Source organism: Carcharhinus amblyrhynchos, chromosome 32 (assembly GCF_965287045.1).
Source record: "Carcharhinus amblyrhynchos chromosome 32, sCarAmb.v2.hapA, whole genome shotgun sequence".
Classification (NCBI taxonomy): domain Eukaryota; kingdom Metazoa; phylum Chordata; class Chondrichthyes; order Carcharhiniformes; family Carcharhinidae; genus Carcharhinus; species Carcharhinus amblyrhynchos.
In genome coordinates this window covers 18,675,317-18,692,137 of record NC_137355.1, presented here as the reverse complement: position 1 = coordinate 18,692,137, position 16,821 = coordinate 18,675,317, and the positions used below count along the sequence as shown (strand labels likewise).

The 16,821-nt window shown below is 43.8% G+C and overlaps 1 protein-coding gene across 4 annotated transcripts in view; it reads left to right on the top strand.

The window, feature by feature from the left end:
* Positions 1–16,821, top strand: part of hmg20a (high mobility group 20A) — a 61,990-nt gene that overhangs the window by 19,995 nt on the left and 25,174 nt on the right. For all 4 annotated transcript variants that reach the window (XM_080216261.1, XM_080216259.1, XM_080216262.1 and 1 more), the window contains exons 2-3: positions 9,856–9,951; positions 13,852–13,999. In XM_080216261.1, the coding sequence (XP_080072387.1) occupies positions 9,857–9,951; positions 13,852–13,999 (243 nt within the window). In that variant the 5' untranslated portion in view covers position 9,856. The remainder of the gene's footprint in view (positions 1–9,855; positions 9,952–13,851; positions 14,000–16,821) is intronic.

Sequence of the window (16,821 nt, the reverse complement as noted above, 5' to 3'; positions counted from 1 at the left end):
GTTGGACTTAAACCTGGTGTTGTCAGACTCCTTACTGTGTTTACCCCAGTCCAATGCTGGCATCGCCACATCCTGAACATTAAAGACAGCATAGAGCTCTGTTCCAATCATGTATCGCAACCCCAACCTCTTTAATGTGATTATCCCATTCGCAACACTGCTCTGAACGTCCCCATTCATATCAAGTCATGGAACATAAGAAATAGGAGCAGGAGTAGACTAATTGGCCCCTTGAGCCTGCTATTCAATAAAACCTGGTCTTGGCTGTAACTCCATTTCCCTGCCTGTTACCCCTTGGCTCCCTTACACTTGATAATCCTGTCTCCACTATTCTTTGGGGTAGAGAATTCCAAAGATTCATGACCCACTGAAGAAAAAAATTCTCCTCGTCTCCACCTTGAATGGACCACCCTTTATTCTGAAACTGTGCCCCCTAGTTTTAGATTTCTCCTAAGAAGGGAAGCATCATGTCAGCATCTATCTTGTCAAACCCCTCAGAAGCTTGTATGTTTCAAAAAGGTTATCATTTGTTTTTCCGAACTTCAATGAATACAGTGATTTTTAGTGTCGAGATCCTCAAGACTCTAGCTATGACTAACGCTACATTCTGCACCCTCTCCTTTCCTTATGGTAAGGTTTGTCTTTATAGCATGCAAGAAATAATACTTTTCACTTTAGTCTGATACATGTGACAATAATAAAATCAAAGTAGGCTTACATTAACACTGCAGTGCAATTACTGTGAAAATCCCCTAGTCGCCACACTCCGCACCAGTTTGGGTACACTGAGGAAGAATTTAGTGTAGCCAGTGCACCTAATCAGCTTGTCTTGTGGACTGTGGGAGGAAATGGGAACACTCGGAGGAAATCCATGCAGACACAGGGAGAACATGCAAATTCCACACAGACAGTGACCCAAGCCAGGAATCGAACTCGGGTCCCTGGCGCTGTGAGGCAGCAGTGCTGACCACTCAACCGCCCCAGTCTAACCTGCTTGACCTTTCCTTATAAAGGCAACCTGTTCATCCCAAGAATTAGCTGAGTGAACCTTCACTGAACTGTCTCTAACACAAGCATATGCCTCCTTCAATGAGGAGACTTGTAATCTTAAAAACTAAATAGCTATAGGTAGTCGTGCAGTATTGGTTATCCTGCATTGGGGAGCTCTCAATGAGACTGTGCCCTTTTTCACATGAGTTGTAGCGAAAGCCTTCAGTGTGGAATGAATTTGAACCCAGGCCACATAAATGAAGAGACAGTGTTCTAATTTGTTGTATTACCAACCCATTTAGCTGGCAGAAAATAATACAAGTGAGTTCAGTGAAATCACTACAGTCAGATCATTTCATCCCTACACCCATGCAGATGCAACAAAATTAGTAGTTCAGATTGCCTCTTCAATGCGCTACCATGGTTACATGCCATCCGCCAATGCAATTTAACAAATAGATTAGAAGTTCCAATAAGTTGTGCCTGATACTGGTTATCAGGATCGTGTGACTGTGAAATGCACATCATTATATATTTCTTGTGTTCCCGCAGTAAATTTCCTGATTCACTTTGTAAGTAGCTGATACGATCTAAGTGACAAAGTACAGCACCAGTCTTCGTTTGTTGATAAAGACATTAAGGCTTGCATTATCTAAAGGTCAGCCATATTATGGTACGGTTCAGCTGTGTTCCTTTCCACTACACTTCTGGGAGTATGACAGAAAGGTTACCCTTTAAGCAGCCGTGCTATCCAAGTATTGAACTGGAATCTTAATTGTTTTCAGTAGCTTCTTCCACAACACAGCCGTTTCAAAACAGTACTGTGTATCACTCTCCAAATGTTGTACTCTTATACCAGTCTGGATTGGCACGTGAAGGGACAGGAGTGAGTTTTGATGGGTGCACTGAGCAATTGAAATTGGTGACAAACGTTGTAGTCTGTTGTTAAGTGATAGCCACAGGAAATGCTGTAATGAGAAGAAAATGGAAAGTGGGTGGACAATGTTATCGGCTCCAAATTGAGATTTCTGATAAACTAAGGAAGAGTGAAGTGTGAGTGGCTCATGTGGCCATTATAGCCTGGAACAGATCCCTTTTTGCCTTCAGTTTTCACTCTGTTTCTGCCCTGTGTCCTCTGAAGGCTGTGACTCACACTAAGGTAAATTCCACAGGTGTTGGTAATCCTGCAGCGTTTCCTCAAATGGCCATTCATCTTTTTATTAGCCTTAGACAGTGAGTATTGGCAGGTTATTAAACCATGATAGGTATGAGACTTGGATAACAAACTTGCTTTCACCCGACATCCAAAGGTGTACATGAACAAGCAAGGTTCATAGGGTAGCAATCTGAACCTGGCCACATTTCTCAGTTATTTTCTCTTCAAGTTGAGGGACACTGGGACTACTTAAAAGTAAAAGTTTATTTATTGTCACAAGTAGGCTTACATTAACCCGGCAATGAAGTTTCTATGAAAATCCCCTAGTTGCCACATTTCTGGCACCTGTTCGGGTACACCAAGGGAGAATTTAGCATGGCCAATGCACCCTAACCAGCACGTCTTTCAGACTGTGAGAGGAAACCAGAGCACCCGAAGGAAACCCACGTAGACACAGGGAGAAACTCCTCACAGACAGTGACCCCAATTGAACTCAGATCCCTGGTGCTGTGAGGCAGCAGTGCTAACCGCTGTGCCATCGTGCCACCCCCAGTAGTGACAACCCCACTTCCTGCAGTTCTAATTCAGTTCAGTTTATCCAGCACTGATCAAGATAGAATCTAGGGTCTTCCTAATCTACACCACTCACAAGAAGCACTTAGCAGTGGAGGAATGTGAGTAATTTTTTTTGGTCTTATGTTTCTTTTTAATCATGAAAGTTAGAAAGGAATTCAGCTCCACAAATCCTGTCAATTCCAGAGGCATCCTGACAGAGTTCTGGCATTGGATAGTGACCAGAAGTGAGACTTTCACCTCCCAGCTAAGCAGTTGAAGTGAAATTGTAAAACTGGAGCCACCACCAAGACTGAAATCAGCATGAAGTGGGGGAGAAGTGTGAGGCAACTCTGGCCTATACGGCTTAAGGTCTTCACTGGGGCTGTTTTCATGGCCTCAGCTGGGCATAGATTGGGTCATAGAACTCTTTAAAAACTTACCGTTCCATTTCTAGTGCTGTTGCTACTGCCACCGTTTGCAGCCAGTGGACCCGGTGCCTGGCCTCAGATGTATACCTCATTATGGTATCTAAATCAGTCGCACCATTTTCAGGTGACGTTGGGGACATGCGCTGAGCATCTTTGTCGAAAAAGCTGAGAGGTGCTCACTGAGACTGCAACTGTAATTTTTTTTAAGTCGTGGTCTTTGTGTGTGAAAACTGCTCCTTAACCTACAAAAATCATTCATCTTCTGCCATTTCTCCAGTTCCACCCCCTCAGCCTTGCTCCCCAGAAACTACGCAACTTCCATTTTAGCTCAGTAGGAAAGTACCGAGACTCCTCCTCGCTCCCCTGACTCGAGAGTAGTTTGTAAGTATTGGTTCAATACCTGCAACACACCCAGAAATACCCTTGGTGAGTTGCTGCAGTGCATCTTGTAGATGGCAAGATGCAGTAGTGGTGGCAGGCAAAAAAGCTGTTTTTAATGGAACGACTCAGAGGTTCTCAAACTGGTTGGGCCCTGGGCCAGGAGCAGGGCAGTCAGACCTCAGAGAGAGATGAGTGTGTGAGATATGAGAGTGGTGTGTGTGTGTGTGTGTGTGTGTGTGTGTGTGTGTGTGTGTGTGTGTGTGTGTGTGTGTGTGTGTGTCCAATATCAGAATCTAGCATTCCAGCAACACACTTCTCATTTGAGTCAAATGAGCAGAAAGACGCTTCTCCCATCCCCACCCTCCATTAAAAATGACAAAGGTAAGACCTGAGTACATTTGCTAATAAGATAACTTTTTAATTATAAAAAATCTACACATCTAAGAAGTAGAAAAGACTTCCATAATTTAAGTTTGTGTATGTTTGAATCTATTTTGCAAAAACAATCATTACTCTGTGGCTTTCCTCTTGATGTGGATGTGCCGGCGTTGGACTGGGGTAAACACAGTAAAAAGTCTGACAGCACCAGGTTTTAGTCCAACCGATTTATTTGATAGTAAACGCACAAGCTTTCGAGGTTTCCCTCTTCATCAGGTGAATGGAGAGTTCTGGCCTCGGACAGAACTCTCCATTCACCTGATGAAGAGGGAAACCTCGAAAGCTTGTGCGTTTACTATCAAATAAATCGGTTGGACTAAAATCTGGTGCTGTCAGACTTTTTACTGTGCTTTCCTCTTGAACCGAATAAGGATTTATCCCAGAGTGTGGTGGTTGCCAGGACATTGAATAAATTTGAAGAGATGTACAGATTTTTAATAATTAGTAATAAATTGAAGGGTTGTGGGGAATGGTTGAGGCCAAGATGAGAGCAGCTTTGGTTGTATTGGAGCAGCCTTGAGGGGCTGAATTGCCTACTGCTGCTCCTAGTTCTTATAGAACAACAAAACTTACAGCACAGGAACAGGACCTTCAGCCCCCCAAGCTTGTACCAACAATGCTGCCCATCTGAACTAAAACCCCCTACTCTTCTGGGCACCATATCCCTCTATACTCATCCTCTTTGTGCATTTGTCCAGGCGCCCCTTAAAAGACACTGTCATACTTCCATCCACTACCTCCCCCAGCAGCGAGTTCCAGGCACCCACCACCCTCTGTTTAAAAAACCTGCCTCATATGTCTCCTCCTTTAAATCTTGCCCTTTGCAACTTAAACCTATTCCCCTCAGTAATTGATTCTTCCACCCTGGGGAAAAGGCTTCTGACTATCCACTCTGTCCATGCTCCTCATAATCTTGTAGACTTCTATCAGGTCACCCCTCAACCTCTATCATCCCAGTGAGAACAAACCAAGTTTCTCCAACCTTTCCTCATAGCTAATGCCCTCCATACCAGGCAACATCCTGGTAAAATGTTCTTATTCTTATGAATGTTTCTTAGGGGTTCCTTCAGGACTCTTGCCAGATCAAAAGGGCTCTGTGGCTGAAAAAGTTTGGAAAATCAGTTTTCCTACTTCTGGCGTGGAGGAATATTGCCAACTGCTTGGCACATAGACAGTTCCTTCATCTATGTTCTCAATATCTCAGAGACTCCTCTCCCCCATCAGGCGTTGTCTGGCACTGTTGCTGTTGAGTTTTTAACCGCAATAGTGGACATAGGTGGAGGCAGCAGCTGGGTCAAGATGTTGCTGATATCGTCGTAATCCCAGTAAACGGTCTCATTCTGAACCCTTGGGATGGATGTCAGTCCATTTGTCCCAGAAAGCAGTGCACTTCCGCAGCTTAATTCTTCACTCTCACCCTTAGCCCTTTTCAGGATGTTTGGTGCTGTGTGTGGAGTGTTAAATTTATATATATTTTTAACGTAATTTTTTTTCTCCCAATCTCGTGATGTGTTGTGAATTAAAAAAATTAAGTTTATCTATTTGTCGCAAGTAGGCTTACATTCACATTGCAATGTGAAAATCCCTTAGTCGCCACACTCTGACACGTGTTCGGGTACACTGAGGGTGAATTTAGCACGACCAGTTTACCTAACCAGTACTACTTTGGACTGTGGGAGGAAACCCACGCAGACATGGGGAGAACGTGCAAACAGACAGTGACCCAAGCCGGGAATCGAATCTTAGTCCCTGGCGCTGTGAGGCAGCAGCGCTAACCACTGCACAACCGTGACGAATTGACAAAAAAATTAGGTTTGTCAATAGAGAGTCGTGGAATCTCTACAGTGCAGCAGGAGGCCATTTGGCCTATTGAGCTTGCACCAACAATCCCACCCAGGCCCTATGCCCACCACTCCATGTATTTACTCTGCAAATACTGTGTGCAGTTTTGGTCGCTGCACTTATGCAAGGATATTTTGGCCTTGGAGGGAGTGCAGAGGAGGTTTACTAGGCTGATGCCGGAGTTGAGGGGGTTGAGCTATGAGGAGAGGCTGAGTAAACTAGGCTTGTACTCGTTAGAGTTTAGAAGAATGAGGGGAGATCTCATTGAGACATATAAGATGATGAATGGGATGGATAGGATAGAGGTGGAGAGACTCTTCCCGCTCAGAAAGGACAGTAGGACTAGGGGGCACAGCTTCAAGATAAAGGGGGGCGCGGTTTAGAACGGAGTTGAGGAGGAACTTCTTCACTCAAAGGGTGGTGAATCTCTGGAATTCTCTTCCCGTTGAAGTGGTGGAGGCTGCCTCGCTAAATATTTTTAAGACGCGGGTTGATGGGTTTTTGATAAGCGAGGGGATTAAGGGTTATGGGGAGAGGGCGGGAAAGTGGAACTGAGCCACGACAGATCAGCCATGATCTTATTGAATGGCGGGGCAGGCTCGAAGGGCTAGTTGGCCTACTCCTGCTCCTATTTCTTATGTTCTTATGTTTATGTTCTCTTATGTTTATGTTCTTATCCACCCCCCCACAATACCAAGGAGCAATCCAGTGTGGCCACTTCAGGCAACCCAACTCTCAGATCCCTGGATTGTGGGAGGAAACCCAAGCAGACATGGGGAGAACGTACAAACTCCACAGAGACAGCGACCCAAGATTGGAACCGAACCCTGGTCCCTCGTGCTGTGAGGTTGCAGCGTGTAACTGCTTCCCACGGTCTGATCATACCAAGCAGCACACTGCTGATAAACTTCAAATTACTTTCACAGGGTGCCAATTGTTTGTAGAAGTCATAGAAGTTCAGTGTTGAAAAGCAAGACTGATTTTTCAGTTAACCCAGCCAGTTACCCAATCAGTAATATCCTGCTGACATATTACAGAAAGCAGCAATGGAGACCTCCTCTTAGAGACTTAAACTTAGTGTTTTCCGTATCTGAGTCTACGTGAGGCAGACAAAGTACAATGCTATTGTCTGTTTCTGCATCTACTCTTTCCTGAAGCAGGCCTCAAGCTTGTAGCCAGAGGCTATAGCTTGAGGGATACCACCCCACGTCGTGCATAGCTGATAAGGAGTCTCTCCTGCTCTTACTGCCTGAAAGCATTTGCAAGTTGATAATCAATCTGTTTGGCCGTGTTCCTTGGCCATCAAGTTCTAAAGTAGGACTTTAACCTGGAACTTCTGACTCAGAGGTAGTGATCTTACTCATCGTGCCATAGAATCTCCTGGAGGCCTCTTCAGTGCACTGATAGTTACAGAGGAATTACAAACATCTAATTTAACATGCTTAAAATGTGTATATTGCATTTGGAATATTTTCTTTACCTCCAGTAAGAGTGAAACTGTTAGGTTCCTGCATAATTATTTAAAGGTGACACGGTGGTTAGCATTGCTGCCTCACAGCACCGGGGACCTGGGTTTGATTCCCAGCTTGGGTCACTGTGTAGAATTCGTATATTCTCCCCGTCTCTGCGTGGCTTTCCTCTGGGTGTACCGATTTCCTCCCACAGTCTGAAAGAGGTGCTAGTTAAGTACATTGGCAGTGGTAAATTCTCTCTCAGGGTACCTGAACAGGCAACTAGAGGATTTTCACTGTAACTTCATTGCAGTGTTAATGTAAGCCTACTTGTGACACTAATAAATAAACTTTAAAACTTTAAACTTTAATCTTTGAGCTGGTACTTGTGTATGCTTTGCTGTGACTTTATATCTACAGTCTGACTTGATTTGATTTATTGTTGTCACATGTATTAGTATACAATGAAAAGTATTGACCAGAGATCTGACTTCGTATTGCCCTCAGCAGTAGCTTCCCGACTGCAGTGCGAATATGATCTTGGGCCTTTCAGTTGCCAGGCTTCTATTTCCTTCACACTTGTAACATCGTGACATAATCTGTTAAGTGGGTCTCCCAATGACCAACTGAAAATAAGTTTGGAGGAGCTAAAGCACTGGGCTGTCTAGACTTGTAATGACTGAATACTCAAAATTAGCATTTCTACAACCGCTCTGATTTCTTACAAAAAACTGAAGTCATCTGACAGCAAATGGATTCCAGGCAGTGAGTGCAGAATGGTGCAGGATATCACACTGATCCAGGTCCCGTGGCACGTTACTGTAAAGAGATCCAGTGGCTTTGATATCCATCATTAAGAAGCACTTTGGAAAGTTAGTCATGATATGAAGCAATTCCGACCCCCCACCCCCACACCCTCCAGATTGCCTGGATCCACTACATTTCGTCCACCACCACAACAGGTCCATAGCAGACACCATCTCCCTGGCCCTACACTCAAACCTGGAACACCTAGAAACAAAGACACTTATGTCAGACTCCTATTTATTGACTACAGCTCAGCCTTCAACATCATGATTCTGACAAAACTCATCTCCAAACTCGGGGGCTTGGCTCCTCCCTCTGTGACTGGATCCTAGACTTCCCAACCCACAGACCACAATCAGTAAGAATAGGCAACAACGCTGACGGTATAGTTAGAAAAGCCCATCAACGCCTCTACTTTCTCAGGAGGCCAAGGAAATTTGGCTAAGATTCTCACCAACTTTTATTGATGCGCCATAGAAAGCATTCATTCTTCTTGTATCACAGCTTGGTATGGCTCCTGCTCTGTCCAAGACTGTAAGAAACTACAAAGGGTGAATGTACTATACTTGGATTTCCAGAAGGTATTTGATCAGTGCCACATCAAATGTTGTTGTGGAAAATGAGAACTCATGGTGTAGAGGTAATATATTGGCATGGATAGAAGATTGGCTAGTTAACAAGAAACATAGAGTAGACATAAATGGGACATTTTCTGATTGGCAGGATGTCATATATCCACACTGGGGGAGGGGGGTTAACTTTAAAAATAAACAGTTGCCTATTTAAGACACAGATGAGAATTTTGTTCTCGAGTGTCATGAGGCAGTGAAAGCAGAGTTTTTCCACTATCTTTAAGGCAGAGGCAGATAGATTCTTGATAAGGAAGCAGGTGAAAGATAATCAGCAGTAGACAGGGATTTGAAATTCCGACAGCCATGGGATCAGTCATGATCTTATTGATTGATGGGACAGGCTTGATGGGCTGAGTGGCCTACTCCTGCTCTGAATTCATCTGTTTGTATGTTTAATTTGTTCAGTACGTTAGTTCAGTGTTTCAGTACGTTAAAGCTCCATTAACTGTCTGCGTCCGACATTATTTCTTCTGATCCATGTTTCTGCCGTATGGTGAGATGCTTCTGTAAGGTGTTGCTTTCCTGCTGTTCCTGTCTTGGTTTTTTAAAACTTCTTCTTCCCACAATATCTAACAGGTTAAGGCTTCAAACTTGTGATTTCCCCAGTCACTGTCCCATGCCATCTCTCAGATTATGCAAATCAAAGATGAGTATCAATGAGTTTTAGAATAGAATGGACAAACAACAAATGAAACACCCTTTTGAGGCCCACCATGTATAAAGGGTATCTGTCAATTGTAATACTGATAAATACTCGAAGAAGGTCATGCTATTAATTACAAATCCCTAAACAGTCAAAATATTTGATGCAGAAGTGTCAGTAATGTACAAATGTGCAGATGATATTGGCACAGTTGTAGCATTTTATACATTCTGTCTTTGATTTTAACTGAGCACTACTGATGAACAAGGTCTGTTAGGGTGACAGAAGTGCTGAAACATAGATTAAAACCTTTCATTGATCCTTGGAGGCAGCTGCCCTATGAATGGCGCAAAAACTCCAACTTGACGGTTTGACGTTCGAAGCAATATTTTCTTTTAACGTGACCGAATCGTGAATTTTTGAAACGGTGTATAAAATTATTAATTTTTAGAAATTAAGTCAAACCAGTGCAGTCGTGAATGGGCGTGTCTTATTTAAAAGAATAAACTAAAACGTAATCTTTTCTTCTTAGAATGATGGATGGGCTCATGTCGAACACAGCATTACCCCCCATTTTTGCTGATGATGATGTATCAAAGGAGAGTGCAGATCTGACAGTCGATGCAGGGTATGTTAGTTGCATTCTTGCCAAAAGGCACATAATATCGTGCTGTACTTAATTCATTTACACATGAGAAAATACTAGAGACTGGAAGGCGATTGAGTAAGCACTGCCTTTTTTTCTTGCTTGTTCTCTTGTACATAGTGATTGTTGCTGCATTATTAGTCCAATGGATGTGAGCAACACCTATTAACCTGTCCACGTTGCAAATCGGCAAATATATTGTCCATCTGTGTTTTTTTTTAAAGTAAAGTATATTGATTAGTCACAAGTAGATTTACATTCACACTGCAATGAAGTTATTGTGAAAATCCCCGAGTAGCCTGTTCGGTACACTAAGGGGCAATTTAGCATGGCCAATGCACATAGCCTGCACATCTTTGGAGTGTGGGAGGAAACCGGAGCACCTGGAGGAAAACCCAACAGACACAGGGAGAATATGCAAAGTCCCCGCAGACAAACCCGGATCTTTGGAGCTGTGAGTCAGCAGTGCTAACAACTGTGCCACCATGCTGCCTGTGTTGGCAGGCTAATGAAATGTGGGCGGTTCGTACAACTTAGCTCCAAGTCTTTAGAGTTAACTGTTGGCTGCAATAGATCAGCACCATGGGAATAGCAGAAGACAAAAAAAAAAAATCCCCTCAACCCGGAGGTTCACCTTAAGGAAGGCTGCTCCTCCATAACCTGACAGCCACTAACAAGCTCTCAGAACAATGATAGTTACTTAAGTGTAGGCCGGTACCTGTTGTCAATAGAACTGAACTCAGAAAGAAGTTGAGATGCCTTTGGAACAAGGAGGAATAAAATTGACTGGAATTTATTTCGAAAAGATGTGGAAGGGGAAAAAAATTGAATGGCCAGATTGGTTTGTATAGAAAGTTTTTCTCTGTTCCAACACACACTTGCATCCCCTTCCCACCCCCAGACATCCATCCTTAAAGCACTAACTATGACTTCAGAGCTACCATCCATTATCAAGACCTCACCAGCTCACTGTTCTTCATGAGATAGCCCAGACAAGCTGTACTGGTGGGCCATTCAAAGGTGGGCACATCACAATGGGTTGATTCGGTCCCTGTTCAGCATGTGTACAGTAGCTTGGATTCAGAGACAGGATAAGAAAGCTGAAACAGTAGATTTTAGCAAATCTTCCATACCCCAGGGGAATATGGATCGTATTGTCAGGACTGTTACATAACTAGTCAGTAATTGCTGTACAAGCTGCTGACTTGGAAAGATGCCACATGTTCTCAGTTTTTAAATTAAACTATTTCTACAAAAGCAGCCTTATTCCATGAATTTTCCATATGTTAATGTTTTTGCCAAAAGTTTGGTGTCTTACTTTTATTTTATTCTGCATTTGTGGTTCTAACAAGTGTGATAAACTACGTGTTTTGATCATTGAAGATGTTGAAGAGGTGTCAGCTTCTGATTAACTGTCTAGACCAAGAACTCTTCTTTCATAGAATCCCTACAGTGCAGAACAAGGCCATTCTATCCGCACTGACTCTGACAGGGATGTACTTCTGAGGCTATATAAGGCTGTGGTCACACCCCATTTGGAGTATTGTGCGTAGGATGTGCTGGCCTTGGAAAGAGCCCAGAGGAGGTTCAGAAGAATGAACCCTGGAATGAAGAGCTTATTGTATGAGGAACGGTTGAGAACTCTGGGTCTGTACTCGTTGGAGTTTAGAACGATGAGGGGGGATCTTATTGAAACTTACAGGATACTGCAAGGCCTGGATAGAGTGGACATGGAGCAGATGTTTCCACTAGTAGGAAAAACTAGAACCAGAGAGCACAACCTCAGGCTAAAGGGACAGTCCTTTAAAACAGAGATAGAGGAGGAATCGTTTCAGCCAGGGAATGGCGAATCTGTGGAACTTTTTGCCGCAGAAGGTTGTGGAGACCAGGTCATTGACTGTCTTTAAGACAGAGATAGAAGGGTATCAGGGGTTATGGGGAAAGGGCAGGAGAATGGGGATGAGAAAAGTATCAGCCATGATTGAATGGCGAAGCAGACCTGATTGGCCGAATGGCCTAAATCTGCTTCTATATCTTATGGTCTTATGGACAGAACATCTTCCCCGGGCCCTCTTCCCTCACCCTATCCTAGTAAACCCCACATTTCCCACGTAACCTGCACATCTTAGAGTGCAGGAGGATACCAGAACACCCAGAGAAAACCCACGCAGACACACGGAGAACATGCCAACTCCACACAGACAGTTACCTGAGGCCAGAATTGAACCCAGACCCTGGCGCTGTGAGGCGGCAGTGCTAACCACTGTGCCACCGTACCGCCCATTTGAAACCCAGTGAGAACAATTCATCCAGACAAACAAACCAGCGTTTTTAAACATCAGTATTCATAATGTAAACAGCTGTATTGTAAGAGATGGATTGTACCGATTAATATCCTTTGCTCATTGAACCATAATTCCTACTTTAAGGTAGCAAGTCCAAATGTGGAAAGTGGTTGAGAAGTACTTGAGAATGAAACAATCACTGGATTGTAGCGTTACAGTATGAATACACTGTAGAAAAATTGCAGTGTATATTCTATAACGTGTGACACATACAGATTATCAGTTTGAATTCCCCTGATCATCAACACTACCAATGACTGACTTGTAACCATCGATGTGCTTCACCTTTGTGCTCTCACACTGAATTAAGAGGATATTACACTAAGCTTGTGGCAGTTTTTCTTGATTCTCCACTGCTCTGGAAGTCACCTGCCTGAAATGTGTTTCAGAAACATATTAATTTCTACTTGTGCATAAGCAGTTGATATATCTAAATGCAAATGAAGTAACATGGAACCACAATGCTTTGATATTTGATTTGGTTTATTACTGTCACATGTATTAGTATACAGTGTTTCTTTCGTGCTATACAGACAAAGCATACCGTACATAGGGAAAGAAACGAGAGAGTGCAGAATGTAGTGTTACAGTCATAGGTAGGGTATAGAGAAAAAGCAACTCGCTGCAGGGTAGATCCATTCAAAAGTCTGATGGCAGCAGGGAAAAAGTTGTTCTTGAGTCAGTTGGTATATATTTTCAGACTTTTGTATCTTTTCCCGACGGAATAAGGGGAATTTCACAGTAACTTCATTGCAGTGTTGACGTAAGCCTTACTTGTGACTAATAAATAAACTTCAACTTTAAGCTGGAAGAGAGCATGTCCGGGGTGCATGGAGTCCTTGATAACGCTGGCTGCTTTTCCAAGGAAGTGTGGACAGATGGAAGGCTGGTTTGCGTGATCAACTGGGTTTTGTTCACAATCCTTTGTAATTTCTTGCAATCTTGGACAGAACAGGAGCCATACCAAGCTGCGATGCAGCGGAAAATGTAGTTGGAGTCAATGGATGGGACGCTTTGCTACATGATTGTCACTGAGCTGCACAGAGCCCACTGAAAGACAGGCTTGTGAGTTTTTTGTGCACAAGCACAGTAAGTGTGGTCATTAGATTTCAGTGAGGGGTCGTTGAATTTCTGAAATTTTCACAGTATAACTGTTGTTGTTTTCTGGTGGGGGGGGTGGCGGTTTCATTCAGTAAAGGATACTGGTGGGTGTGTGAACAGTTTGTACAATATCATTGTGGGTTGCAAAGAGCACCCAGCAGATTTTGTCCTTCCGGAGTAGTGGATTATGTCTTGAGAAAGCATTTAAGGTACATAATACCAGGGTGATGTCATGGTGGTTACAGAGCTCTCACTGGTGGGAATGGTTTGAGATGGGAAACAGAGTATTGCATGAGTTTGACTGGAGCATAGTTTTGATTTAACTGCAGCATTTTTGTGCGAATACGTTAAACAGACCTTGTGACATCAGTGCAAGGGGGTACCCTTGACCTTATTTGCACAGCAAGCCTTAAAACCTTTTCCTTTTTTAATGCAGTTTTTCAGGCCCAGAAGGCTCGTACAGTTCAGGGGTGTCTCAGTCTCTGAACAATCCCGAGTTTGTGGAGGATCTGTCGCAGGTGCAGTTACTGCAGAATGAGTCCCCTCAGGCTGCAGACAGCAATGAGCAAAGAAGTGAGGAGGAGGTGAGTGTGGAAACCATCTGTGTTCATCCCTGGGTTGCTAAGCCACACAGTAAAAGCATTGTTTCCTCCGCCACAAGTAACCCTACTTGTTACTCCTTTTTAGAAAATTCACATTTCTGTAGCAATTAATTTGGATGAGTTCAAACTAAGTCTTCTATGCCATTTAAGATAATTGAAAAAGATGAACATGGAATAGAAATAAAAGTAACAAGAAAGCTTAAGTTTATTTATTAGTGTCACAAGTAGGCTTGCATTAACACTGCAATTAAGTTACTTCGAAAATCCCCTTGTCTTCACACTCCGATGCCTGTTTGGGTACACTGAGGGAGAATTTGGCATGGTCGATATATCTAACCAGTACGATTAAGGAAGGAGACAGGTTAAAGCAGATCAGAGTTCTAACAGATTAGCTCAGCCTTCTCCAACCTTTTCATTTGGGTGGGATTGCCGCGCTCACCCCAAAACTGGAACACCCATCCCCCTGGGGACAGTGGACCTTTGCATGGTCCGCCCCTCGCCTGCCACAATTCCTGTGATGGGTGGAATGGGGAAAGTTCACTCGTGTGTCATGCTTGTTCCCAGTCTCAGTGTGTTTACTGACTCGCCCTTGTCCCTTGTGTGAGTGGGTGTTAGTATTTGTAGGTGTGTGGTGATCTCGTTCATATACCCTCATGCCCCCATGCTGTCTTTGCGTGCTCTCGCTGTCCTTGTCACACTCCTCCCCCTCCCCTCAGACACACACACACACACTTCCATACACATCCTCTTCCTCATGCCCCCACATACATGCATGTACCTTCTCTCCCATAACTCACTTTCTCTCTTTCACTCCCCAACCCCAATCACTCACTCCCACCCACACGCACTCACTGTCCCTCACACTTGCCCACCCTGACTGAGAGAATACCGTTTTCTCCCCAGCAAACTCACCACCGTTGATGTTTACTGCTCCTCCGATAGCAACTGTTTCTCTCCCATGTGTGCAGCTGATAGGCTCACTAGTGAGCCTATAAACAGCAAATAGAGGAGAGGAAGAGCCTGTGATTGGAGGAGCAGCTCCTTTCAGAATCTTCCACACTTGCCTGTGTGACTGGCGTTTTGGCAGCTGGCTCCCAAAGGTCACACAGAGGGGCTTTGTGCGTCGCTGTTGGACAAATCTGGATTAATTTAGCAAGGATGGGTTATTAGTTGGATCAATTTATATTGTACATTCAACACAAAACATCCTAAAGTGCCCCACAGGAGTCATCCTAAAAGAAAATGTGATACTGAACCACATAGAGATATTGGGTCGGATGGCCAAAGGGTTACTCAAAATAAGTAGATCTTAAGGAGTGCCTTACAGGAAGAAAGTGAGGCAGAAAGGTGTAGTACCCTTCTGAGGCTGTATAAGGCTCTGGTCAGACCCCGTTTGGAGTATTGTGAGCAGTTTTGGGCCCCATATCTAGGGAAGGATGTGCTGGCCTTGGAAAGAGCCCAGAGGAGGTTCACAAGAATGATCCCTGAAATGAAGAGCTTGTCGTTGAGGATTCTGTGTCTGTACTCATTGGAGTTTAGAAGGATGAGGGGGGGATCTTACTGAAACTTACAGGATACTGCGAGGCCTGGATAGAGTCGATATGGAGAGGATGTTTCCACTAGTAGGAAAAACTAGAACCAGAGGGCGCAACCTCCGGCTAATGGGATGATCCTTTAAAACAGAAATGAGGAGGAATTTCTTCAGCCACAGGGAGTGGTGAATCTGAGGAATTCTTTGCCGCAGAAGGCTGTGGAAGGCAGATCATTGAGTGTCTTTAAGACAGAGATAGATAGGTTTTTGATTAATAAGGGGATCAGGGGTTATGGGGAAAAGGCAGGAGAATGGGGATGAGGAAAAATATCAGCCGTGATTGAATGGCGGAGCAGACTTGATGGGCCGAGTGGCCTAATTCTGCTCCTATGTGTTATGATCTTATGGACCTGAAGGCACAGATTTGTAAATTTTATTTTCTTCCTCCTCCAGTTTCCTCCCCAGAGTTCTATCTCATGTTTATATTATGGTTCTAATATGTCAAGTGTCCTCACTCAAGTTGTGTGTTTGTGATGACCTGGCACCCACATGTGAACACTCCCCAGCATGTACAGTGGTTGGGTTCAGGAATCCTGGCAGGCTGTTTGTCTTCCTTCTGTTAACCTGGGTACACTACGCCTGTGAGGAACATCCTCATTATTGCTCTGGCTGAAATCAGTTAATTCAACACAAATGTAGGAATCAAATGATCTTCCATGGCTTTATGCACTTCATTAGCAAATGGGGGAGGGGTTGGCCTAGTGTATTATCAATAGACTATTAATCCAGAAACTCAGCTCATGTTCTGGGGACCTGAGTTTGAATCCCGCCACGGCAGATGGTGCAATTTGAATTCAATAAAATATATCTGGAATTAGGAATCAACTGATGACCATGAAACCATTGTCGATTGTTGGAAAAACCCATCTGGTTCACTAATGCCCTTTAGGGAAGAAAATCTGCTGTCCTTGCCTGATCTGGCCTACATATGACTCCAGAGCCACAGCAATGTGGTTGACTCCCAACTGCCCTATGAAGAAGGGCAACTAGGGCTAGGCAATAAATGCTGTAAGAAGTCTCACAACACCAGGTTAAGATCCAACTAGTTTATTTGGTAGCAAAAGCCACTAGCTTTTGGAGTGCTGCTCCTTCATCAGGTAAGTGGGAGTTCTGTTCTCAAACAGGGCCTATAAAGACACAAACTCAATTTACAAAATAATGGTTGGAATATGAATCTTTACAGGTAATCAAGTCTTAAAGGTACAGACAATGT